This window comes from Haemaphysalis longicornis, unplaced genomic scaffold (genome assembly GCF_048455015.1).
Source record: "Haemaphysalis longicornis isolate Haplotype H1 unplaced genomic scaffold, Haemaphysalis longicornis Haplotype H1 scaffold_9, whole genome shotgun sequence".
Taxonomy (NCBI): Eukaryota; Metazoa; Arthropoda; class Arachnida; order Ixodida; family Ixodidae; genus Haemaphysalis; species Haemaphysalis longicornis.
In genome coordinates, this window is record NW_027526460.1 from 167719921 (window position 1) to 167747720 (window position 27800).

General features: G+C 48.7%; 1 protein-coding gene across 2 annotated transcripts in view; it reads left to right on the forward strand.

Moving 5' to 3' along the window:
* Nucleotides 1-27800, forward strand: part of LOC144152323 (putative RNA-binding protein CG14230) — a 66558-nt gene that overhangs the window by 22796 nt on the left and 15962 nt on the right. For both annotated transcript variants that reach the window (XM_077683585.1, XM_077683586.1), the window contains exons 6-8: nucleotides 12002-12193; nucleotides 24630-24750; nucleotides 26135-26234. In XM_077683585.1, coding sequence (XP_077539711.1) covers nucleotides 12002-12193; nucleotides 24630-24750; nucleotides 26135-26234 — 413 coding nt within the window. The remainder of the gene's footprint in view (nucleotides 1-12001; nucleotides 12194-24629; nucleotides 24751-26134; nucleotides 26235-27800) is intronic.

Sequence of the window (27800 nt, forward strand, 5' to 3'; positions counted from 1 at the left end):
CGTGCGCTCCATCTGCGTTTGCTTTTACGTGCAAATGGTGGACGTGTACATTGTTTATCCTGACTTGCAGCAACACTTGCTGATTTAATTTCAGCTGATACTCTTGCTGGCAAAGCAGGAGATGCAGGCAACATTGACGAAGTTTTGAAATCAAAAAGCCTTAGCAAACACAAAGGAAAAAGAAAAAACTCTAAATACCAGCCATAAAATAAAAAGTAAAGCTAGGGGAGCATTTGCGAAACCATTAGCACCTATCTAAATGTGCACTAATGTGCTTAGGCATTGTGCAATAAAAAACGTTTGTATTGTGTGAAGTTATAATTAATCCCAGATAAAATGTTAGATGGGTACCTTGAAAATGTGTTTTCTGGTCCTTGAAAGTTCTTGAAAACCCTTAAATTTTTGCTTTTGAAGCCTGTACGAACCCTGTCTCATCCAGTACAGCAATCCTAGCTGCAGGGGTGAGACAGCTGCGCATATTGCGCATTTCTGATACAATTCCATTTTCCTGCGCCAAGCTGCTCCAAAAGCACAAAAATGGCGAAAATTGTGCCAAACTGCTCCAGAAGAGCCTCAACGGCACGGATTTTAATGCTCATGTCAGTTTTGGCGGGGACAAACGCCTCCCGCATCCCGGTCACCGCTTTCATCGTCGGTCAATCGCAAACACAGAAATGGCACAAATAGAAAGACTGAAACGAAGCAAGCGATAGCTTCTAAAACTCGATTCGCTTTCCATCCGGGTTCGCAGAAACGGCCTTCTCGATTAGGCATCGCTGTGGCAACAAATATGGCCGCCACCTGATCTGGCTGCTACCAACGCGCTCAGTGCGTATCGCCGATATTTTCCCTGGTTTATTTTACGCTATCAGCTGAGTTCCAGTCCATTCATTCTATCTGTTGTGTCTCTGAACAGTGACGTTAACGCGAGGATACGGTTTGAGATTGGTGCCAGATTACGGGAGGTTGGGCGGCTCGAAAAAAAGTTCATTGAAATGTGGGGCCTATGACTTCGGCGTGGTTTGTCCTTGAGTGCGAAACGCGGTGCGCGCGTCTATAATCGGGTTCGGGAAGTGAATTTTTTGGCTTGTTGTGCTGTTGTAAAATTTTGAGGTGTTGCTGTGCTTCGAAGTGCGATCGCGAGCCTCTGGGATGGAACGATCGACACGAAAGTTGCGGGCTGTGCTGCGGCGCCGCGACCTGTTCAGGCAGCGCCCAATAGCTGCAGGACTACACAGTTGCCATAGAACGCGACTATAATACTTGATGTATGCAAAGTGAAATTTAGTGCCAAAATCTAGGTGGCTAAACATTAACGCTACTCAAATGACCATAGGGTGAACCTGCGCCCCGGGGACTGAAACGGGTAGGCTGGTTGGGCTATGCGACCGTTAGCTCGAAGCTGCTCAACTGTTGCCGTGACTACAGTCGTTCGTACAACACAGCCTGGGATTACAAAAATAATAATTTTAGCATTAAAACAGCAAAAAAAAATGCCACAATTGCGGAGCCCTTAAATTTGATAAGAGTTTTAGCGGTTCGTCTGTTCCGTCGTGTACGTAGTTACCGTGCTCACCGGGACTTGTCTGGGCACTTGGGCATTCGTAGCCGTAGGGGGATTAGTTTCCCGCGCCTCATCGCCCTTCCGCGCGCGCAGGCGCAGACCGGTCCGGTAAACCCGGTAACAAAGCAACCAACGGAACATACGGACTGCTAAAACTCTCGAATGTTAACTGCAGTTTTGTTGTCAGTGTTGCGTGCAGGCGCAACACAATATCACCAGTTAGGAAAAAGGTAGTGCAGTTAGTACTTTGTGATACTCTTAAAAAGTCTCTCAGGTAAGGCTGTTTGAGTGTTCTGTGTATTCAAAACTGATTGAAATGTGCACTTGACCCTGCAAATTGCTGAAATAATGATTTTTTAAGCTCACAAGACGATGTATTAAATGTCCCTAACTGCTCCAAATCAAGATTCTTCTGCTCCAAAATCGAAATTTTGCTGCTCCGAAAACTGCTCCCAAATCTGTTTGGGCTGTCTCACCCCTGCTAGCTGGTGTCGTTTCGCAAGTGCAAGTGATCAGTATGTCTTGATTTTACCTAACCGGCCAAACCGCTTCCACTCACTGACTAGCCAGAGTCACTAACTCTGGCTAGTCAGTGAGTGGAAGCGGTTTGGCCGGTTAGGTAAAATCAAGACATACTGCTCTCGTAGTGGCCGTCTCGGGGTGGGGGGGGGGGGATTTCACAACGCCTACGAGGCGCCTTGGAGCATCACATGACTGGGCAACCGGTTACGATTGAACGCCAGTGGTTGTAATTAATGCCTACGACGTTAGATTTAATCTTTAAAGCGACCTGACCAGCCATATTAGGAATAATCAAAGTTCGATATGTCGCAGTAAGCGTGCGCTGCGATGCGCGCAAGCCATATAGCCTTTCTTGCGCAACGTTTCCCGTGCACTTGTAATAATCATGCAAACAGGTCTGAGTTAGTAATATAGGAATAAAAATATGCACTCTGCGTTAAAAATGTACTTTACTGTCGCAGCATTTAACAGTGATTTTTTTAGGGAAATTATTGATACCATTGCTTAGGGCATACTGGCTGTGCTGCGAGAAATATTGGATGCCTTGAATGTCAAAAGTAGTAAAAAAATATGCTCTTGCATGAAGTTGGGAGTTATGCAGAATATTCTACCAAGCTTCAAAGTAGCTCATTTTCATCCTTGTGGTATGCAAACTTTTGGCAGTGAACACCTGCACGTATGAGTGCTAAGTTGCTGTGCCAGGTAAGATGATGAAACATAAAAGACGCCAAAAATGTTCAAATTTAAGTAAAAAAAATGCTTAACTTGTTGCAATGGTGACAACACTGCAAAAGGAGGTTGTCCAGTGCGATACAGCCAACCAGCTAACCTACTTTGCATTGAAAGCCCATTGAAACCCATCTCCCCCTCCGTTTGGTCTGCAAACTGGGGTATGACATTACTCTTCACGGAGGAGCTGAAAATGATGTTTTGTGGAAAGAGAAAGGCATGGCCTTCCAGAAGCCCCATGTTCAAAAGGACACGAAAGGCTACAACCCTGACGACTTTTGATAAGTGAAACCTGTTGCGGGGCGTACTTCTACAGCACGCGCCCGGCCAACCACGAACACACACCACGCCGGTAACGGACAACTCACCCCAAGGCTTTATTTACCTTTGAATATACAGTTAAACCTCGATGTAACGAAGTCGGTAAAATTCGTAATTTACTTCGTTACATTGAAATTTCGCTACATAGAAATTCGCGGTTATAATGAAGTGTTCATCCCGTGAAGCGTTTCCTGAAAAAGAAAACGTGGCGCGCATACACGGCCGGCGCACTGTTTCTGTTTCTATCGGTGCTTAATCGTCTACGCGGGCATCAGCGTGATCCGCATGGAGCGTTTTCTTCCCGCAATAACGCGCCCCGCAAGCCACAGGCGCTCTGACGCAGCCGCGGAGACCACCCGCGCGATGCGGGTAGCTCCAGCGACCGATTCTAACCGCTCGCTGAAACGCAACTCGAGGGGCAAACGAGAGGGGTATGCGAGAAAAAAAGCGGATAACGCGTGCGAAATTTTCACTGTAAATCCTTCACTGTAATATCCTTCGCGGCGGCCTTATCGTCTAGCCAGCCAGCATCCCCGAGCGCTTCGAAGCTCCCGCCGTAGGGTGCGCGCCTCCCCATTGGCGAAACCATGGCGAAACTGGCCAGGCTCCTCCCACCGCTGCGCGCAGCGCGAGTCACTTCCCGCCGCCGGCACGCAATCGCGGACGCCGGTGTGAAAAAAAACGCGCGTGCAAGGCTCATAAAGATTCACAAATGCTTGCCGGGACGACGAAACCCAACAAGCATGAGCGAACTCGAACGAAGTGCAAAGCGGCGGCTTGCGGCGGCGGCGGCAACGCCAGTGGCGATTAGGCTTACCACCGCGGAGGATATTTGATGGGCGCTTTCGTAAGCGGCGCGTGTCACGTTTTACAATGAAAATTTCGCCCACGTTATCCGCTTTTTTTCTCGCACGCCCCTCTCATATGCCCCTCGAGTTGCGTTTCAGTGAGAGGTTAGAAGCAGTCGCTGGAGCTACCCGCATCGCGCGGGTGGTCTCCGTGGCTGCGTCAGCGCGCCTGTGGCTTGCGGGGCGCGTTTTGCGTTTTTGCAGGGAAAAAACGCTGCGTGTGGTTCACGTTGATGCCGATTAAGCCGTAGACGATTAGGCTCCGACAGAAACAGTGCGCCAGCCGTGTATGCACGCCACGCAGTTTGTAGGCAAGGGACTTAATCAAAGACTCCGTGGCTGGCTGCATCCGCGGCATTGGGCGACCCGTGTCGCTGTTCGCGTTTTATTGGGACCCCATTTCGGCGCTTGCGTCTCCCAAAATCTACTTCTACAACTTAAATATCGTGCCTCGTTCTCCATGAAACTTCGTTACATTGAAATTCCGGCAAACGGGACTTCGTTACACAGAGGGTGAAAATACATGGTGTGCATACACTTGAAGTTACAAAAAATTCAGTGGTTCGTTACATCGAGGGTTTCGTTACATTGAAGTTCGTTACATCGAGGTTTAACTGTATACACATGGGCAACTGTGGAAGTGGTCCCTCTCTCGATCGGTAGCACACACACCAATGGTCGCCATGGTGCCATCTGTCTTTATGAGCACACACTACATCCCCCCTTGTTTAGTGATGAACCCCACTGCCCGCACAACACTTCGCTACACTTCACCACACAATCACAAGTGCAGTCTCCTGGGCCTCCGGATCACTCTCCCATACCTGGACACACGAATAGGCAAACTTTGAGACTGGGACTGGGGTGAAGTCGCAGAAGACTGCGTCGGGCAAACTAACTCTGACCGCCCTGCATCAGTGTCTCTGACGGATGGCTCTCTCGGGTTGTTCTTCGGAGGCAGGCTCGACGGACCCTTCGGCGCTGGGGTGCTGGGCACTGGGACGAGGGGTGGCCGATTACGTTGGATAACTCCCTTCGGGGTCTCCACGACGTAAGAACGGGGACGTTGCGCTGGCCCCAGAACCAATGCAAGGCTAATTATGTCTCGAACCCAGACTTGCTCACCAGCATAATACTTGGCAGCATAATACAATGTTTAGAAAAAGGAGTGACGCGCAGTAGCGACGTGTTTATTCAGGTAACAAACATGCCAGTGGTTATCTGTTTTTGTACCAGATACTGAGGAGGAGGGGAGAGGTGAAGAAATGCAGGCTAAAAGAAGGCGTATTGCTCTTCCACAAGACGTTTCCACCGAGCTGATTACTTGCAGATAGCTGCTGGGAGGTTGGAAGCCCCCCTCTCCCTTGTGGCAGGAACGGCGCCGTTATCTTATCCTCTGACTAGGCACGGCAGCCGCTGACCTTGGCAGGCAAGCCGCACGCGCTTGCATTTAAGGCGACTGCGCGCTCGCGACTAAGATAGGATGACGCGGGTTCAAGAACACGACAACATTATGATTGCTTTTGACTTTGAAGAATTGTAGAAAGAAAACTGCAAGGACAGCTGCTCACAACACATAGATGACGGCGCCATGCCAGCACCAGAGCACATTCGCGCTATTTTAAATGGATATGGATAGGCTATAGCTCCGGCTTGGCAAACCTGGCTTGTGCCTCATGTAAAGACAGCCCGCCACATCGTTATCACCATCGAACAATGGCGTCCACCTATGAGTTTTTGTTTTGAGTGGCAGTGTGGGTGCACCGTGCATGTTTTCGGTGAAACTAAGCTTCCTGAATGTATAAGAAGTTACAGATAGCTGGCGCTATGCTTAATTTATTGTAAAATAATTGTTCAAATCCAGCCCAAATCATCGAAAATTTTGTTGAAGTGAAAGCAAGCCAGACAAATGGTTCGTTGTGGCGATGACTTCGTTGCATTGACTTCTATGGCTAGCTGACGGGAAATCGGAAATATTTCGTTGAAGCGGACTTCATTGTAGCGGGATTAGACTGTATGATACGGTGCGCACATAACATCTCTAGCACACTGCTGTTGCTTCGGGAGCAGCGGCGACCGTTATCCCGTTGTTGCGCATGCGTGCCTCTGGTCGCGCTGGGAAGAGGCAGAGAGGGAAAAACAGTAAGAGGAGCAGCATTTTGCCTGCCCCGCGCCGCTGCGACTTGGAGCGGGTAACTCCAAGAGGAACTTGGAAAAAGTAATTTCGGACTGGTGGCCTTGTTCTTGACGGTCGAGCAGACCTCTGGCAATGTCGGCCTGTTTTCCCCCCATGTTCAACTGCGTAAATTTATCTGACAGTGAAATCAGCTACCCTGCCGCTCATGCTGCTGGCTTGGCTTAACTAGAGTGAACTAGAATAGGGGAGTGGCCCGAGCGGGCGGAGACAGCGTTGCTTTCGGCGTGCCGCGCGCCGTCGACCACCGCTAGGGTGGGTAGGGGCGCTGGTGCACGATCTCGCAGCCGGACAGCCGTGCCCGCACTGTGCGCTGTCGCCGCAGCCCTAAGACCGGACGAAACGTAGAACTTGGGAGGCGGTGGGTGCACGTGTGTTCGGTGGAATCGGTGCGGAGATTCTGACGTGTTTTTCAAAACAGTGAGAGAGCGCATTTCGTCAAGGACCAGCATGTAAGGAAGATGGCGAAAAGAAGGACTTATGTGCACTGTTTTGCCCAGGCTGTCACACCGGCTATCAGGGCGCTTCAAAGGCGTCTTTGTTCGCCGCCCCAAGAGACGAAGAGGTTCGAAAAAAGTGGAAGCGCAATTTGCGCCGGCAGAAGAGAGAGAGAAAACTTTTCTTTATCGAGCTTTTAGGTGGGGTGGTTCCTCATTTCAGGTAACCATGTGCCGTCCCGGCTCGACTGGCCCTCTCGACCAGCAGAAGTTGATCTTGAGGGAGGGAGCTGGACAGCAGTAGCTCCCACTGCTCAGGAGTAGGGGAAGGAAAAGGAGGTGGGAGGTCTGGGTTCTTGACGCACTCCCATATTATGTGCCATAGAGTGCCTGGTTGAGTACGGAATTTCATTGTGCGTCGAATTGTGTGGGAAATAACAGATGCATCCTGACTGGATGGGGAAACGTATTTGTCACTATTAGGACAAGCCCCTCACAGAATCGTCGGCTGCAGTGTGCGAGCTCCACTTTGTGTACAGGCCGTTCTGCACAGGTTTGTGCTAAACATGGAGAACGTGTTCACTGAATGCTTCAGTCTTCTTGAGCTTCATTTTGATAGCGTCCTTGACATTTTGAGTGTGGTGAAGGCTAAGCAGCAGTGTGAACTTGGGTGCAGTGACCATTGTAAGGCTGTTGCGGCAGAGGTGCGTTTTACCTCACGACCCGCATTCACTTCTACATCAAAAGCATCAACAGAAGCAATGCAAAAAGATGGCAATCTGCAAAGTATGCTAAACTAAGTAAATGCGCGTAGTACAGGACCAAATCGCGAAATAAACTGTGACAGCACACTGAAAGGTAAACTGTTCTATCTCGTTCACTGTATGTATATTATAAAAATTGCAATCGGGTATGAAAAAGGTGAAGCTGGGCCATTATAGCTGTACACAACTTCGCTTAACATGTAGCATTGCATATAAGTGTTAACATTAGTTACTGTTCTTTTTTTATAGTAATTATAGCAAGAAATAACCACAAAATAATTTGTCTTTCGCCATGATAGCACCTCTGATCTCTGAAAAATAGTAAAGACTCCATACCATATTGGCAAGCAAGCAGCAGTTAGTTTCGTTTTAGGAGATTGGGGGTGAGGGTTGGTGGTCAACGTGCTTATTTGCGCGGATGCGCCGAATAATACATCAGAGTTGACTGCAACACATGGCTAAAAAAATTTGTCGCTCTTAAATGCTGCTATACGAGCAATGACGTGTTTTTAGAACCGCGATGCTCTGCCCTGCGCAGGGACTATCAGTCCATGCTGAACAGCTGCCAGTTCGCGAAAAGTAAGTACAGTCGAACCCCGCTACAACGAACGCCGCTTCAACGAAATTTCCGCTTCAACAAAATATTTCCAATTCCCCGTCAGCTAGCCATAGAAGTCAATGCAACAAAGTCCTCGCCACAACGAACCATTTGTCAGGCTTGCTTTCGCTTCGACGAAATTTTCGATGATTTGGGCTGGGTTTGCACAATTATTTTACAATAAAATAAGCATAGCACTAGCTATCTGTAACTTTTTATACATTCAGGACGCTTAGTTTTACCGAAAATGCGCGTTGCGACCACACCGCCACCCAAAACAAAACAAAAAAAATAACTCATAGGCGCACGCCATTGCTTGATGGTGATAACAATGTGGCTGGCCGTCTTTACACGAGGCGCAGGCCCGCTTCGCCAAGGCGGAGCCCCAGAGCACCCAGAGCTACAGCCAATCCGTATCCAGTTGAAATTGCATGAATGTGCTCCGCTGCTGGCGCGGTGCCGTCGTGTATGCGTTGTGAGCAGCTGTCCTTGCCGTTTTCCTTCTACCATTCTTCATAGCCAAGAGCGAAAATCATGTTTGCGCGTTTGGTCTTGAAGCCTAGTCATCCTATCTTAGTCGCGAGCGCGCGGTCATGTTAAATGCAAGCGTGCGCGTCTTGCCTGCCAAGGTCAGTAGCTGCCGTGCCTTGTCAAGAGGATAAGATAACGGCACTGCTCCTGCCACAAGCGAGAGGGGGGCTTCCCACGGCCTAGCAGCTATCTGCAAGTAATCAGCTCGGTGGACACGCCTTGTTGTACAGCGATACGTTTTGCGCCTGCATATCTTCACCCCCCTCCGTAACGCGTTCTTTGGGTGGTGAAAAAACAGATAACCATTGGTATGTTTGTTATCCGAATAAACATGAGTTATTGCGCGTCACTCCTTTTTCTAAGCATTGTATTATGCTGCCAATGTTGCGGAAACGCACGGGGCTATTTTTATGGCCTTTCCGTGGTGTGTTGGGGCAGATTTCGCCTCAACGAATTTTCGCTTCAACGAATTTTCGCTTCAACGAAATTTTTCGCACGTCCCGTCAATTTCGTTGTTGCGGGATTCGACTGTATTATCGTTCGTCAGGCAGTATTCGGCGTGTTGCGTAGAACACAGGTGACAGTTCATTGACATTCAGAAGCGACCGTGCCAGATATAAAGATCGAGGTGAATCAAAATCGCGGATAGCGGAACTAAGGTGCCTGCAACCAGAACGGCTGACCACATCAAGGCCACAGTTCTTCTGCTCGACCTGAAGCAGCAGTAAGTAAAGCAAAAGTCAGGTTTGGCTGTTTAGAATCTTGCTTAGTTTCTGAATGTCTTTGAAAGCCGAAAGAGAACGCGAGAACATGACAGTGCAAGGCCAGACGCGTAGTCTCACTGCGCCAGACCAGCTGCGAAAGGGCGCAGTCGCGCCACCTCGCGGTGTCGACGCCAACCGGAGTGGCTCGGCACCGCCGCTCGGGACACTCCCTTATTCTAGTTCACTCTAGCTTAACTATGCCAATGACCCAGCTGCCATGAATGTTGCCAGACATAAGTTTGCTTCCCAAGGTAAACAAAGAAAAAGCATATCAGGTGCCGCCCCCGCAAAAGTCCGCTGTAAACCTTCAGTCGAAACAATTTTCGCCTAAAATTTAGTTTGTTGTAGCCGATAGTCTGCTCTAGCCAGGTTCGTTATGATCGCAGTGGATTAAAATGCATGGGGACCAAACCAACGAAATGGTCTGTTGTAACCGGAAGTCCATTGTTGCCAGATCCACTGTAATGAGCGTAGACTGTAGTAGAATTTGGTCTTGGTCAGCTTATTTGGCTATAAATAATGCAGTCGTCGTTAAAGAGGTGGATAGGTGAAGAAATGCTGGATGGAATTTAATATAGATTAAAAATAGTTGCAGGCCCAGAACTGAGCCTTGTGGGGCACCAGATATCACTTCAGTAGGGGATGAAAGACAGCCAGCAATAACGCAGCTTGTTGCCGCCTGCGAGGAAGAGGATGATGGTGTGTTGAAAAATTGTTTTAGGAATTGTGATTAGCGCTGGTAGTGAACGCGACGATCCCATGTCTGCATAAGTTCCCTGCATCCAAGAAACCAAGTCGGCCACCAGTCGTTAAAAAATGCGAGTGAACTACTTGCGTATATGTTTCCCTCAGGCCCTCCGATTCTAAGGGAAGATTTGTGTGCGTCTTCCATTCCCCAGAACACTTTCTGGCCTGTATATGAACGGGAGCAAAATGAGCTCTTTGAGATGAGCGGTCACCGCAGTGCTGGCACTTTTGAATATGACGTTATCTACCGCCGGCCAATTATAAAATGCAGCCAGGGCTGTGATTACACCCTTCTGCAGTGGTCATTTGTTTTGGCGAAAAAAAGTGATTTGGGTGCATTTACACGTGAAATAAACATTTCTTTCGAAAGCGATACTGCAAGTTGGGCTAGTTGGTGCATGACTGAAAGCTTGAAACCGCACAAACAACGGGGAGAAACAGGAGCGACACACACAAGCACTTACTTGCAACTGCCATTTTATTGAAAAACACGAAATTTATACACAAACAAAACATGGTGCCGACTAGTGCGTGCCCCTTCCCGTGTAGAGTTACAGACGGTTTGCGTACACGCTTGTTGATAAAGAAGGCCTCAACCAGTTCCCTGACAATGTGATCATTATGCCTGTACAGCAGCACAGTCTCATCAAACAATGGGTGACACCCACACTTTCTACAATGCGCAGGAAGATTGGCACTTGTTGAATTTGTTATCGTGAACGCGTGCTCCCTCAGACGGACAGCGTTCAGTGTGGCCCACATGCACGGACTTGCATAATAGCGGAATTCTGTAAACGACGCCAATCGCACAACACATGGGTGACGCCACACTCGTTCCTCCCTTTTCTTGGGCGATCCTTGTGGTTAACGATGCATGGCAGAGACTTTCGCCTCTGCAGAGAACAACACCCTTGCGCCGTACCGGGACCTCGCATTCTGCAAACTGTGCACCATTTTATGGGCGTACAGGACTACAGCACATTTTCTGTCACGCCGGTCCTTCTCGCCCTCTGAGAAGTTGCACTTGATTTGGCTCACAAGGCTACCTCAAGGCTGTTTGATGGGACTGTGGTGCTGTGTAGGCATAATGATCAGATTGTCAGGGAACTGGTCAAGGCCTTCTTTATCAAGGAACATAATAACAAGTGTGTACGCCAATTGTCTGTCACTCTACACGGGAAGGAGCACGCGCTAATCGGCACCATGTTTCTGTAATCTACGATTTGTGTTCATGCATAAATTTTGTCTTTTTTCAAATAAACTGGCAGTTTCGAGTCAGCGCTTGTTTGTGCACTTTGAAGTTTTCAAGAAAGCTAGAAAGTAGTGCCCCAAACAAATTTTTTTTTTTTTTTTTGAGAAGTAGTTGGAATGGAAACTGATTGCGTGGTTAGATTAAGGAAGTCATTCACCTGTTGTAAGGTTGCTGTGCGTATAATCCAGCCGATTACAGGAAAGTTGAAGCCACTGTAGCTGATATAGTTAGCATGAGGCTGATATAGTTAGCATGGGGGAAAACTTTATTTGACTGACGAGCTGGTAGGTGGGCGGGGTGCTTAGTTCAGGACTCCGTTGGGTTTACCCGCCATCTTCGCCCGTTCGGTCAGCCATAGTTGTCTGTTCGATTCAGAGCTGGCAAGTTGTGCGACGCATGCCCACTTCTGCCTCGCAGACTTCGTTTTAAGGAGGGGACATGGCTCTTCGAGCAACTTCTTTTAATTTTCAAGTAAACTCTGAAACTTGCCAGTAGTCATGCTGCTTTTTTCCCACTTATTTCGAATATGCCATTATTTTTTTGTGTCAGTCAATGAGTTCCCAAGCCATTTTTGGTGGAACAATATGCAAAACAGTGTTGGTCATAAAACTGTAGTCCTGATATTTTCCAACACTATGAACCCTCGTGAATGCATTAAATGAAGTGGTTTTTTTATGCATCTCTTGCAACTAATTTTACAGCTCATTAAACTTGGTGCGGCCTGCTGCAGGACCGGTGGGGGGGCCAGCGGCAGCAGCAGCACAAGCGGCGCATCGTCTTTGCTGACAGCGAGGACGAGGAGCCGGGGCCGGCCGGGACGCGGGCGCTGTTCGACGAGGAGGAGGAGGAGGAGGAGGAGGAGGGCCCAGAGGAGGACCACTTCCGGCTGCGCCCCCACTTCCAGGGGCGCCTGGGACAGAAGGTCAGCGCCCCTGCTTGCCTGTGCATGCCCTCTCAGGGGAGGGTCACCCCCACCCGCCAGTCGCAAGTACTAGTTTGCTGAAACGTAAAGGCAAGGCACGCAACAGGGATCTCATCCTTGGAACAGCGCCAAAGGAGATGACTCGCAATTTCATTGCAACACAGGGGAAGAGGGCAGGGGCATTTGAAACCATCACTGCAGCTCACTGAGTGCAACCACCAGGTAGATGAGAAACTTCTTTGTCAGTGAACAGCGCAGAAGGGTATCTGACACGGGTTTCTCTGTTGAAATAGGCTTGAGCCATCTCTCGTGTCAGTTGGTTCTTGCTTTTCGAAGCAATGAAGCAATTTCCGAGGTCACGGTGGCAGCCATAGTGTGTGCAATGGGTGCCTAGATATCCGTCATCTGCTTTCCCCCCCGCTATTGCGATGCTCGTGCAATCTACCGTTGACGCACCGTGTTTGCCATATGACAAATGGGAACGCAGCAGCATGCACTGAAGAGTCTTTCTTTGGCACGTCATGGGCACACTCCATTGTAAATGGCTCTGAGATATTGTGTACCTACACAAGTGCTAGTACAGGCCATAGTTGTTGCGCTGCCTTTTCTTTCTGTGGAACACATCCCCAAGCCTGTTAGAGGCGAGTACTAGCCAGTGGTTGTCCATCACGGAGCAAGGGCTGCGTGGCCTGGGGCCCAGCGCTCACGCTGCCGCAGCCACACTAAGCTACATGCGCCGGCTTCCGGGTCCTTCCCCTGGTGCCTCCCCAGGGCCTTGCAAGCGCTGCATGTGGGCCGTTGGAAGCATTTTCTCCCCCCAAAGGACGGCATTGTACTGCACCCTTTCATACAGGCAGCCTCTCACCCATCTTTCAATTCAATTCAATTCAATTCAATTTTATTTAACATCACACGATGTTGGGAGGTACGGGCAAAAAGCCATAACGAGGCTTGACTGGGCCCGTACCCCTGCTTTGCAAACAGTACAAAGTTACACGCGATACATTATTAGCACGTCTGTGGTACAGTGCATAAAAGAATACAGATTCGGATTCCGAAACAAAAGAAAAAAAAAATCTATACAGTCCGATTGCTGAAATAGGGTGAACACATACAGGGAAAAATGCGCAACTTAATCTGTACGATTTTGAGCAATATGCATAATAACTGACTCAGCAAATTGCAATGAACAACAACTCAAAGACCGAAAGGAAGGAAGCATATCAAGCGAAAAGAAAAAAAAAAAGAAATGAAGAAAGAAAAAATCGAAAAAAAAAAACAGACAACAAAAAAGTGGGAGAAAAAAAAAAGAGAGAGAACAGCTCAGACACAAGAAAAAGTACGCACATGGCAAAGAAACTTGGCGCAACGCAAATTCATTACAGTCATACGTCGCAAATAGAAACAAGTAAAAAAGTATGTTTTTGCGCAAGCGCAAAGAAACTACAAGAAATTTTCCCGCAAGCGTTTGAATGAGATGAAAGCGATATCTGAGTTGCTTTCACGTGATAACTTATTAAGAATGGACGGCAGACGATGTTTCAGCATCTGTGTGCCATAATCTGTTCGGCATGTATCAACTTCGTAAAGTTCAGGATGGCGAGTGCAGTAACTTGGATCATTTATTCTTAGGTTAGCTAATTCAGTCAAAGTGTGTTCTCTTTTGTTAAGTTCAGTTTTGTAGCATCGACACAATCGGAAAGAATATAAAGATTTAACACTAACAATCTTCATTTGCTGAAAGAACTGGGCAGTGTGGGCTAGGTAGCAAACCTTAGCAACTATACGAACGGCTCGTTTCTGTAGTCGAAGTAACTTGTTGATATTTTCTGCCGTGGTAGTCGCCCACACCAGTGCTCCATAATTAATAGATGAGGAAAATAAACAGTTGTACAAAGTTCTATTTACGGAAATAGAAAAATACAGACAGTGACGACGCATACAACCTATCACTTGTGACAGTTTTCCTGCCAGGTAATTAACGTGCCGATCCCATGATAAATTTTCCGAGAAATAGACACCCAGCGTTTTAAACCAGGGTACCATTTCAAGCTGTGTATTGCTGATCATGATTGCTGGAAGATCGAGAACTTTATTGCGTGGTCGAAATAGTATTGCCTTATTTTATCTACGTTTATTTTTAAATTGTTTTTTGTCGCCCAGGTGTGAATAAGTTTAAGCGTTTTGTTCGCCTGGTTGGCAAGAGCAACACCTGTTTGGCCGTGAAAAAACAAACTAGTGTCATCGGCATACAGAATGTATTTTGCAGATTGATCAATGTTTACAATTTCATTGATATAAAGTATAAAAAGAAAGGGTCCAAGTATACTGCCTTGGGGGACGCCAGTGGTTACTGGTTTTATCATGGAGCAATGCTGGTTAATGTCTACAAACTGAGAACGGTGTTGAAGATAGGAAGCAATCAGGGAGTGTATTTTACCCCGGAAACCATAGTATTCAAGTTTAAGCAGAAGAATTTTATGATCAATAAGGTCGAAAGCTTTTGTAAAATCTAAAAAAATACCAAGGACCACGTTCCGATTTTCAAAGTTTTGTAAAATATACTCCTTTTGGGCCAGCAATGCTAGTTCAGTGGATTTATTCTGGCGGAAACCGAATTGGGCCGAGCTTAAAATGTTATGCACATTGGAAAAAGATAATAGTCGTTTAAGAATTACTTTTTCGAGTCCTTTTGAAAAAATTGGAAGGATAGATATTGGACGGTAGTTACCAAAGTCATTACTGTCACCTTTTTTAAAAACTACGGTCACTTTTGCGCATTGCATATTGCGAGGAAATATTCCCTCCGATAAACAGATGTTAAATATGTGCACTAGGATTGGTGAGATTATGTCGATGACATGCTTAATCGGTTTAACTTGAAGGCCAAGATTGTCTTCAGCTTTACTATTTTCGAGTGACGTGAATGCCGATATGACTTCACCTGGGGACACGGGCTCTATAAACATTGTGTTTTGTTGATGGGGTTTCATGTAAGAAAAGTCGTAATCTGTATTTTCAGACACTGGAGCTAAGGACAGAAAATAATTATTAAAGGCATTTGCAAGGTTAGTTTAAGTTAGCTCACAATTACCCCTAACAATTTTAGTTACAGGCTGCGTGGAGCGTCCAAGTAAAGAGTTCATTATTTTCCAGGTGTCTTTTGAACTTTTTGCTGCAGCGTCAAATATATTGATGTAATACTGTCGTTTAGAAGCGCGCAGTTCTTTTGTAACATGGTTTCTAAACTCTTTAAATCTCCTGAATGCATCAGGGTCCTTCGTATGCATACATTTTCGGTGTAGTTGGTCTCTCTTCCTTATGAGCCTTAGCGTTTATCCAGTTACCCATGGCTTCCGCGCCTTTTTTGACTGTCTGAATGTTTGAAGAGGGAACGAAAGATTATAAATGGCGGTGAATTTCGTCATGAAATTGTCATAGGCCGATTTGGGGCTGTCATCTTCCAGAACGTTGTCCCAGTTTACATTACCAAGCTGCTGTCTGAATATATCCAATGTGCTTGAATTAATCAATCGATAAGTTGAGTCTCGTTGTGTATACCTAGTGGCCTTAACGTTCCGGTCGACAGATACAAAAATGGGCAAATGGTCACTTATGGCATACGTAATAACATCACCGACTGAGCTACCAGTATCGAAGTTAGTGATGAAAAGATCAAGTAGTGTTTCAGAGCTTGGAGTTATTCTAGTAGGAGATGTTATTATATTTTGACAGGTATTCATATTCAGTATAGTTTCAAATTCATGCTTGGTGTTATTTTCATCAAGCATATTAATATTAAAATCACCACCCATAATTAATTCGTACTTATGGTGATTGACAAAGTCTAAGAAGGATTCTAAGAATTAAAAAAAAATTGGGGCAGATGAGTCCGGTGGACGGTAACAAACGCAAAAAATGCAAGAGCCAGTCTTGATCGCTAACGTTTCATAATTGGGGGTTATTGATGAAAACTGAGACAGTAGTTCACAACTCAATCTGTTCGAAACCAGCATAGATACACCACCCCCTCGTTTTCCCGTTCTATTCGCAACAAATGGCTTATATCCAGGGATCACAAATACATCTTTTTCCGAGGTGAACCACGTTTCAGAAAACATTATGATATCGAAAAACGTGTTAACTTCATTAAAAACACACTCCAAGTGGTTGTACTTGTTTTTACCCGACTGCAAATTGAAATGAATACAATTAAACCGAGGTCTAATGGAACTTGTTATGTTTTTTTCCAATGCTGACACGAATAATTTTTCGTCATGCGAACGCATCATGGCGTACCTAAAACAAGGTGAAAGCAAGTGGGAATAAAGCATGTAATGCAGAGGAACATTGGTAGTGCGGCCAAAAACCACGTAGAGGCAGTGTCAGGGCGAAATTTAATACGTGTTTTTGTCTCGTAGTAAGCTGCATTCGTTTTGACGTGCCGGAACACTGGTGCGAAGATATAAGGACGATTCAGTTCGCTACAGTCGGTATGAAGAATGGTTTGTGTGACCTCGGATATTGTGCTCTGTTTGTGCTGCAGAATAAGGAAAGATGAAGGAGATAGGATCGAAAGAAAAAAGGGGCGTATTTGCTTGCCTTATAAGAGGACTGCTTCTGGTTGCCTTTATTGGCGTGATTAGGTGTCGAGGGGTAGGTAACATCACGATAGTGCAAGCGTGCGATTCTTTACTGGATCTTGTCAAGGTCGAGTTCATGTTTGATGATAACTGTTTCAGAGTCATCAGATTTCTTTGCGTATATCTTTCCGCCACGTGACCAAACATACTTCCACCCACTCGCCGTTTTCTTAGCAACGACCATGCCCAGAAGACGCTTCAGGATGGGACACAGGTGATCATTTACAAAAACAGGTGCAGCTGAAGAGTTGCCAAAATCTGTATTTGTCAGGCGCAGTTTCCTAGCTTTCTCGATCAGAGCGTCCCTCTTTTGTCGCCTGGCAAACTGCACCACGATTCCGCTAGGCTTTGCTTTGGAGGGTACCCGGTGAACGACTTCAATGTCTTCAGGCTCAATGGTTACCCCTGAAAGGGCTCCCAGCTTGCAAACCGTGTCAGTTAGGTTTTCAGAAGCAGCTTCTTCCATTCCCTTAATCTCAATGTTCTTGTTGCGCGAGTACTGCTCGGAAAGAAGCAGGCGGGATTCTACGTCTGCAAGTCGTTTACGCATAGAGTCTAGCTCCGCGCGTAAAGTAGCATTTTCAGCAGTAAGGCTTGCATTTTCAGTAGGGGTGTGCGAATATCAATTTTTTAATTTCGAAGCGAATTCGAATAATAAAAACAAAGTTCGAATCGAATCGAATATTTTTCGAATATTTTTCGAATACGAATACTTATTTTTTTTTGTAAAATTAAAGTTTTCACCATCTAGAGACACAAAAACTGGAAATTTATTGCACAACAAATCATACTAAGTAAAATTAGAAATTACACAATACCATTGCACTCAACAGGTTAAGGTCTGCATTCACTTAAATGTTAACATGGAGAAAGGTTAACTGCTCGACATGTTCGGGGAGCAGTGACAACCTCCTGCTCGTCACGACTCCACCAGATACCGAAAACAGCCGCTCACTTGAGACACTAGTGGCTGGCATGCTCGAGCTCGTGCACATTGCCGCGCGCTGATACAGTGAAATCTCGATGATACTAATCTCGCGGGACCACGAAAAATATTCGTATCATCCGAAATTCGTATGAACCAACACAGACCAAAAAATTGAGCGCTGAAAAAAGTTTTCGTTTATTTCTTCTCTTACTTTCGCGTGAAGAAATTCATGATTTTTTTCTGCTTTTTTTAACCCCCATGTCGCAAAGCAGTCCTTTCTGGAGCCCGTAAAGCTTCGCGCTCGTCTCCTCACTCGCTGTGCCCAAGCTCGCTACACGCCGCAATAGTCAAGCGTGAACCGCATATATGGTGCGTTTTTGCACGCGATTCGCTCGCCTCGGCTCTGCGAGCGCTGTATTTTCACGCCCGCATCGACGATTTCGCGCCCGCGGTAGCGCCTACCTCGGTCAGAGAATGACTCACGACGCGCGCGGCAGAATGGAGGAGCCTGACTACTTGCGATGAGATCGAGACAGTCGGCTTGGCTCCGCCGGAGATGGTTAGGCTTAGCACCACGGCAAATATTTTACGGGCGCTTTCTAGCGGCGCGGATGACGTTTTATAGTACCGTTTTCGCATGCATTATCAGCTCCTTTACCGCACAAGCAACTTCGTGTCTCCCTTGAGCCGCATTTTAAAGAGCGGTTAGAAGCGGTCGCTGGAGCGCCCGCGCCACTTCGCGGCTGGAGCCGACGCCATGTTGACGCCGCCGGCCGCGCCGCGCGCAGCGTGGGGGTGGTTTCCCGGCGGTGTCAGCGCGCGTTGGGCGTGCGCAGAGCATTTTCACGAGCAGAAAACAACAACCCCGATACAGTGTGCGAAAGCACGTACCGTTCGCCGTGGATATGCTTCGCCACTTTGCTGCTGAGACACGCTCCAATTTTCTTTTTTTTTTTTAGTTTTGGGTGGTTCGAATATTTCGAACCATAAAAGTGTCATTCGAATCGAATCGAATACCAAAAAATTCGAATCGAATATTCGAAGTTTCGAATATTCGCACACCCCTAATTTTCAGCCTTCACGTCACTGCAATCCTGTCGCAGTTTCTCGAAGATGCCACTCATGAATTCAATACTTTCCTTCTCTTCGCGATGCTCAGTTTTCAGTGTCCTAATCTCAGCACGCAAATATCGCTCCACCGCCTCACGAGCAGCCCTAATTTCCTGGCGCAATTCATCCCTCAGATCGCTTATCGTTGGAGCCATTTTGGCTGCAGCTACAGACAAAGAGCTAAGTACAGAACAAGAGCAAAATCGCACAATTTTTATCACACACTAAGGCAGCAGCGGCAGCAATAGAAACATATGAATACTACAGAGGCTCAAGACTGCGAACCAACCTGCAAGGTTGAAAGGAAGATTTTCAGGCGAGGGTCCGCTGTGCTGCCACTGCTGCAAATACGGCTACAGCGCGCCAGTCCAGTCTTTTTGAAGGGACTTCAGCCGGTAGGGGCGCCGCTGAAGATGCGCAGAAGCCACACAGATGGTCCCACGAGTGCGTTTTGAAGAGCAGGCAGCAAGTCCTTTCCCACCGTTCCGAGCGTGCCAGGCGTCGGCGATAGGCCAGAAGCACCGTCTGCAAGGTTGAAAGGAAGATTTTCAGGCGAGGGTCCGCTGTGCTGCCACTGCTGCAAATACCTTGGCCTTTTCTCCCATTTTCCTGAGTTTTGGCGACTCAGGGCAGCCCCTGTGCTTGCTTTGCCGTACAGTATGGGGGAGCCGGCTCGAGGATGACTAGAGCTGTTTCGGCACTCATAAAGGGGTTGTCATAAGAGAAAAAAGTTTGCGCTTCTTCTATTTTTTTTTTCCCAGTCACAAAAATCGGGCGCTGATTAGAAGCGCTAAGAGGGGCCACCATTTTAGCCACGGCTACTCTCGTGTTCAGAGTGCTGTGCCAGCTGTGCTGCTGCAGCTCCTCACTGTTCACTTGCCAGCGTAATTTCTTGTGTGGGTTACCAAGTTTGAAAACCTGGTCCGGTCTCGGTGATAGTACGTATCCCAATTGTGCTGCTGCATAGATAATGCGAGTTCGGGGCTAGATTTCCTAGTTATTACTTTTCGCAAAAGATGAAACGACCAAATCACTGACCAAACGAAAAAGCAAGAGGTGGCATTTCGAGAACGCTATGGCTCCCTTGTTCACAGTGCCAGCCATTCACTGCAAGGCCCTGATTTTGGTAGCCTTGAGTAATGTCGTCGCCAGAGGGTGTGCAATGTTGTGGGGCTCACTGCCCAGATGGAGGCATTGTCAGAGTTTGGCGTTGCCCCCCTTCCTTCGCATGCCTTGCGATGACGTGGAGAGGGCCGCACTCTCTTTCCCACCGTCCTACTGGTGTGGCTCCAGGCATTTGCAGGAATGGCCCAATGTGCACTGCGGAAGAAGCCTGTCTTCAGCTGCACTAGCCAGCTTGCTTGCAGGGGCATGTGCAGGCTGTGCTCGCAGAATGCCCGTGCCAGGGCCTCGCTGACTGCCAGGAGCCACTCTGGGGGGCTGCAGGGCCCCGGTGGGCAACTGAGCCATTCTTTTCTTCTGGGTATTTCCCACGAATGAATGTGGGTGGTGGTTCTGCCTCACCGCGGCTTAACCGGAGCAGGTTCTGGCACGATTTATTGGCCCAGGGGATGGGCCCACTGAAATCCCGACACCTTTCACGGCGGCCAGGTTTCGGGTGGACATCAAGGTGAAATCAATCAGCACCATTGAGGGGCTCCAGGAACCACCAGAGAATGCAGAAACAGCCGCCCACATACCCGAGGAACAGTTTCGGCTGCAAATGGTCCCAGGCTTTGGATTCAGTGGCTTCCATAGTAAGGTTTGCGCTCCTTACAGAAGTCCAGGCTCCCATCGCTGTTCCAAAAGTCTGCTGGTGCAAGTGGCTGTTGTGGCTGAAGTGTTGGTATTGGCCAGGCGAAGCAGCTGGCACAGCCCCGCCACGTCCCTTCTTGCATCACCGAGTCCTTGCTGAGACGCTGCCTGCGAGTCTCTTGTGGCTGGGGAACGTGCGTCTGAGGACTTGGTCAGGGGATTGCAGGGTTCGTATTAAGCTGCCTGACCAGACTGTGGGCCGTCCAACCATCGACTTCATTGTTGCATCCCGTGCATCTTTATTGGCGGAGCAGGTGGAAGGGGGCCTAGACTGTGCTGATTCTTACACGGACTCTGAATGCAATGTGCAAGTCAATAGATTAGCTAACTGACAACCCCAATATGTGTACCTCTCTTAGACGTAGCTTTTTGTAAAATAAGGTAGAAAATAGTGAAAAAAAATTCCCGCGCCTTCCCGCGAGGGGAACACGAGTAAATGCAGAGCATTGGAGGTCGTTAACGTCGTGTAAAGTCGCGTTAGGGTGGGTAGTTGGGTCGTAGTTGCGTTGGTGTTAGTTTGGGGTAGAGAGAGGACAGTAAAGTCGCGTTAGGGTGGGTAGTTGGGTCGTTCTTGCGTTGGTGTTAGTTTGGGGTAGAGAGAGGAGAGTAAAGTCGCGTTAGGGTGGGTAGTTCGGTCGTTCTTGCGTTGGTGTTGTTTTGGGGTAGAGAGAGGAGAGCGAGACAAGAGTGTATATAGGGCTGAATGCGTCATTTATTATTATTATTGGACGAGTAAACGTGGGAGCGAGCGTCAACCAAGGAAGGAAGGAGCAACGCAGTGACTGAAGCACGAGCGACCGCTTGCCGCTTTATATTTGCAGCGCGCGCAGTAGAGGGAGAGCAGTACGGGGGGAGAGCGCGCATGCGCAAGCAGCGCGAGCCCTTCCACGCCCCACCGCGCTGCTATCACGCACCTGTTACGCCGAGACCGCGACGGAGCGAACGCGCTGACTACGACGCATGCGCGCGCCAGCTGCTGTTGAGAGAGAGGAGGGAAGGAGGAGAGGCGCACCTGCTGCGGACGCGGAGCTGTGGACGCCGTCCGACGCAGGAAGAGGCGAGGCTAAGAAATGCTCTGCATTTATAAGTGAAGACAGGTATTGCCACCAATGGCCATACCTCACAAATTACACCAGAAATAGTTAACATTGCGCAACAAATATTTGTGCAATCCACTCTCAGAAGTTTATAGAAACTTAACTGAAAGTCCTTGAAGTCTCATATTGGTACATGGAAGAAGAAAACGAAAGCTAGAAACAATATCGTGAGAGCTCAGTTAATGCATCACGCGACAAAACCAAACACCAACAGTCATTTCAGTTTCGGTGCAATACCTGGTGCAATACCTCAGCCAGGTGACTATAATGACCCTCTGCGTGCTTTCATTGCGTTAAAAAAAAGAAAGAAAAATAACACAGGAACGCCTATTTGGCTGAAGTCAGTATTTTCAAGGGTGTGCAACATGTTCCTTGTGTGCCACTGGGTGGTGCCACTTGTCCAACCATCTGTTGGTAGCGCTGTGCAAGGAGCATTGCAGGGGCTGCGCACGAGCGGGGTTGATTGAACACCAATATTCACTCAGCCTCAAAAGTAGGTTTGCGCTAATAGTGGATGTTAAGATTGAAGCGAATTTGAAGCACATAATGATTTTGGCTGAACATCTTGTAATTGAATATTGAATACAGTGGAACCTCGATAATAAAAATCTCACAGGACCGCAAAAAATATTTCTATCATTGGAAAATTGTATAAACCAACACAGACCTAAAACTGAGCACCGAAAATGAGTTTTCATTTATTTCTTTTCTTACTTTCGCGCGAGGAAATCCGTGATGTTTTTCTGCCTTGTCTTAGCCTCCATGTCGCTGAGCAGTCCTCTCCGGAGCGTGCAAAACTCCATTCGCAGTGCCCACGCTCACTGCATGCGGCAACGCTTCAAGGGCAGGCAGGGTTTCGCACCCGGCCTCACCCGTGTTAGGCAGAGCCCATACTTCGTACTTTGATAAAAGCGCCATCAGTGGCTCACCTCTGAGTCGTCCATCTTCTCTCCGTCGCTGCTCACGGTTGTGTATACAAGACCGTGCTGCTGCTCGAAACAGGGAACCCACCCGCCGGAGGCCCGAAAGCCCGGCTCAGTTCCAAGGAAGGGGGCGACGTTGTTGGCTTTGTCCGGAACCAGTGGTGTCGACGTTCACTGCAGTCGCAGTCACTTCCTTGAACCACGTCAAGAGGATGTCTGCAAGCTTGACATGCTGGGGCTGGGCCTGCTCGATGTTCACGCCCAACGGCTGCACGTTTTGCAAAATGGCGTCGCGTCGCACTGCCCAATAATGATGCACAGTTTCGATGGCCGCGGGACGAGCCCTTTTGCCAAGTCGCTGCCCTTCTTTTTCAGTTTGCCGTCGACTTTGTTCTGAATCCTCCGCTTTCCACTGAAGGAAGGGGCTTTTCTGTTACACGACATGACTGATTGCCTGGTTGATTTGGTTGGGAGAAGCCCGCTCACAGTCGAAGCCTCGCATACGCATCTTGGAAAGTGAACGTCTACCGTGAGCAGGCGGCGGCAACAGCGAGGAGCAGGTGATGTCGAGTGGCTAGCTGAGGGCACCTGCATGCCCAAGTCCCTCAAGGCGTTCTTCTCGCTCGAACGGTGTTGCCCAGAGCCCGGTGGGAATGGCGGCCGTAGACTCGGCACACCTAGCGTGCTCGTACGACAACAGCCCGGCTGTTCCCGGAGAAAGAGCCTGTACTCCATTCCTGAAGAAAGAGTGACAAAGCGGAGAGAGTATGGACCGTTGCTTGCTTGCTGGGTGGTCTAGACAGCTCTGACATGCGGGCACCTCACGAGCTAGTTTGTATTATCCACCGGGTTGCAGAGGTCCGTTCGTATCAGCTAAAATTTCGCCCATTGCAAGCAATGCAATTTCTCCGGGACTTGTCATCATGCAGAATTGTGTCATTGGGATTTCCCAGTAGTTGCCTGTGGAAAATCTTGGCCACAGAGTGACAAGCGAGGTAATATTGACTACGTGCAATTCTTAAGGAGACTAATGGTTGAAAATGGGAACACTTAACGTATACACTCGCATCTAACGTGCCCTCGGTTCGAACACGGACTTGATTTTTGGAACTGAAAGAAAGAGAAAGCGCAGCAGTTTGCTTCCCAGGACAGGCCGTTTATGGGTGGAAGACGTTCAGTTATTATCAAACCAAGAGCATGACAGGACCACATAGGGACTACCTTTCAGAATTCCGGTTGAGACAGTTTAAAAAATGCTAAAAAGATGTCCAGTGAACGGCTGTGTCAGAAGTGGCAATTCACTGCGCAGTATGCTAACTGGGCAAAGTGTGGGAAGGCGTGCGCTTGCTTCGGTACAAAGGGGCACTTGCGATCTGCTAGAGTGTCGTGCGAGCTTTCAGCCCTGCAGGGAGCCCTACCCAGGGCCCATTTGATTGGCTGCGTGCCACCTTTGCAACTTGTGGTTCACACCCGCCTCCCGTGCTCATCTTTTCCTTTTCTGCGTGACCCAGCGTTCTTTGTCTGTGCGAAAAAATAAACCTCGGCTGCGTGTTATCTGTTGTTGTTCTGATGGTGCCACCATCCGTGCAACCTTCAGGGCTTTGCTTGCGTGAGCGGCCGATTGTGGTTTCTCTGCTTTGTCAATAATGATTAGCAGTGACTGGTGCTGTTCAAGTAGGCAGTCAATTTCAACGCACGTACAATTTCCGGACCTATTTTCCGGGAAGAAAGGTGCTCGGTACAATCGCGGAAATGTGGTGTTCAAATGTGACACTTATCACACTGGAGCACAAATCAGAATACAAAGTTCCAACATGGCAAAGAGAAATGGAAGTTGACTAAAACTGCATCTCAGCATGGCTGCATAGAAGGCCTCCCTGTCCAGTAGGCCCAAGTGTGTGGCTGCTGCTGCTGCTGCAGGCCCTGGAGCTGCAGTCCCGGTTTGCCGCAGACGACCGGTTCCGCCTCAGCGAGCGCTTCTGGGAGAGCGAGGGGGAGGACGACCCGGCGGCTGCTGGCGGCACATCCGACGGCGACGGCGGTGAGCCTCGCACGGCACTTTTCCAGTTTGAATGGGGATAGCAAAAACTGGAGGTGGAGGATCACACCAGCTGTTTTCGGGTGTGCATACCGTATTTATTCGAAAATAGGTCGAGCACGAATATAGGTCGACCCCCTAAAAATTGAAGTCGCCGAAAAAAAAATAATATATTCGATTGTAGGTCGACCCATACTTTAAAAAAAAAACTTGAGGAAACTTTTTAAAACTCCTATTTATTTGCAACGCGGTCACCTCACTGGTCGGAGCCACACACTGCGTCGTCGTCGGAACTTGCGCCGCATGCGCGGCAGTTCATTACCCACCCCCGCCCCCGACTGGCTTTGAAGGCTGAACGGCCAATCCCGCCTCGCAGCGCTAACTGTGTAGTTTTGGTCCTTCGCAGGACACTCGGTGTCCTTTCGCATGCTCCTTTTCCATGTGCAGCCGGAGTTTTTTCTCGAGAGCATCGTGCCTCCCAATTGTAGGGCCACGAAACGCACGACGCAGTCCCCTACAAGCAAAAAGTTCGTCCCGCTGTTTCCGCCATCCCCTGATCAGCTTTTCATTAACGTCTAACTCTCGCTGAGCGGCGCAGTTGTTCAAGTTCTCAGCAAGCAGGATCACCCGCCGCTTAAAGTCCAACGTGACATCGCGAAATGCGCACGAGAAACACGTTGTGTGCGGAAATCACGACGAAGCAAACACAAAGAAAGCGCATGAAACGGAGAACGGGAGATAGTAGAGACAGCGAGCGAAGCAGGCAACGCCGTTCCGTTCACGAGGTGGCTACGCTAGGTGGCGAAAGTCACCTTTACCCCCACCTCGCGCTAGCCGCTACCGCGCCTCCGAAGACACCAAGCCAAGCCAATCGGCTCTCTAGCCAGTACGTCCGCTCGCTCGTGTCCGGTTCGGCCGCAGGTAATGTGCGATAGCCGGCAGTGACTGTTGGTGGTTTTCTTACGCTGATTGTTTTGTTATTTTTTCCTTTATTTTCTTGCCTGTCTTTGTTCTAGATGCTCCGCACTGCCGCCTCAAATTGACGAGCGCCGGGCGTGACGGAGAAACGGATTGCTCGGTGCGCTCGCCATTTTTGATCACGACTGTAGGTCGAGGTTCTTCGGTCACGATTATAGGTCGACCCTCAATTTTTAAGCACATTTCCGGAAAAAAAAGGTCAACCTATATTCGAATAAATACGGTATGTTTCCTGTTGGGGGGTGGGGCTTCATAAACTGCACACGATGGTTGCAAACAGCAGATGGCTCGAAAGCTAGCCGTGCTTTGGGAATGCACCTCCGGTGCGCGTTTGTTTAACGTTGAGCAGTGTGAAGGGACCACGGGGGAGTGTGTTCTTTGATGGGACATTCTGCTGTGGTCGCTGCAGGGGGCGAGCCCTGGGACGTGGCGCAGGAGCGCTCACGCAACCTTGACATCCTCGGGGACGTCCTCGGCCCGGCAGCCAGGGGGAACCGGCCGCTCTTCAAGTGAGTCCGCGGGGGGGTTTGCACGCGAGCCAGCCAGCCAGCCCTGGGCCTCGAGAGCTCACCCTGGCACAGGGACTTGCTTCCCAACCCCGTGGTTTTCTTCGCTGGCTGCTTTTCCAGGCTCACAACCCTTACGATGGACAGCCGTGCTCATTGGCCATCTCTGCCTGTTGTGGCGTCCATGAATGAGGGAACTTGTTACCAGCACGTTGTGTGCACGTGCTTGTGCCTGCAGCCTCGTGTTTGCCACAGGCCCTTCCTTGTCCACCTCGGGGAAGCTGTGGAAGCACTGAAGCTGCGGTTGCACACCACATCAAAAAACCCCGATAACACGACTTTCAAGGGGCCACGCGAAAGCGTCGTATGATTAGGGCACGAGTAAATGCCGGCCTAGGAGGCGGTCTCATGCGACAGGTGGGCTAGGAACTTGTTTAAACTGATATATTTGGCGCATTCTCGTGTAATTTGCGAAACTTTACCCATAATGCCAAGTTTATGTAAAAGGGAAAAGAAATGCCTATTTTGTGCCCCTCCATGTCGTCTGCGTGCCCAGCAGCCGTGCGCTGCTGCGCGACCCCCCCCACGCTGTCTGGCGCTGGCCCACCAGCCCTGAGCCTCGCGCGCGAAATAAGCCCGGGAGGTTGGCGCGGTCACGAGCTAATTGAGAGGGGAGAGGGCGAGAGTGTGAAACTGCCCAGGCCAAGCGAAGCACGGCGAGAGGGAAAGAACGGAGCGACAGCGCGGCCCTGGAAGACACTGATGAGCAGAGAGCCAAGAGCCCAAAGTGGGGGGCGCGAGAGCATCGTGAAAGGAAGGAGCCTTGGTCCTGCCGTCTGGCCTGACTGCCGTTTCTGGTTCACCTTGGCAGATCAGTCCTGGGAAAAAGTTCATCCAGCATGAAAGGGGGCTTAGCACGTAATCCTGACAGCTCACTTTGCCATGGCCACTTCTTTCTTCACTTGGCGTGATAGCACCCGTGCTGCATGAGCACGTGAAATGATGGAGCTCGAGTCGAACAGCCTGCGGCATTTTAAAGGTCATCTGAATTGGAAAGAGGGTTTCCGACCTGCACGACAGTTTTCCAGGGCTTACCTTACTCGCTCATCACATTTTGGGGTTGCTACTGCTGCCCAATTCTGTTCTCAAGCATGACCCAATGTAACAGTTAAACTACCATATTTTCCGCTGTATAAGCCGCAGTTTTTTTTCTGAAATTTTCGTTGGTGCGTCTTATCTACTGGTGCGACTTATGTATGGAATTAATTTGGTACGCGGCGGCTGCATATGGTCCACGCTCAAAAAGGTGCCTGTGCATTGCATGATGTCAGCGCACGTTAAGAGACAGGGCTCTATGGTCTAAATGAATGAATTATTTGTTAGCAAGTCGGAGGAAGAAGGCTTCGATGGCTTTGCCTAAACGCCATCTGTAAATACATGCCATCTGTGTGTATCAGTAAACCATTTTTGAGAAGTTAGTTACGTCTAGACTTCGTACGGTATATGCACATGTCTAGCACTGCTTACCGGGGGATACATTCAGAGGTGGCGGCCGCCGCAACCTTGTAT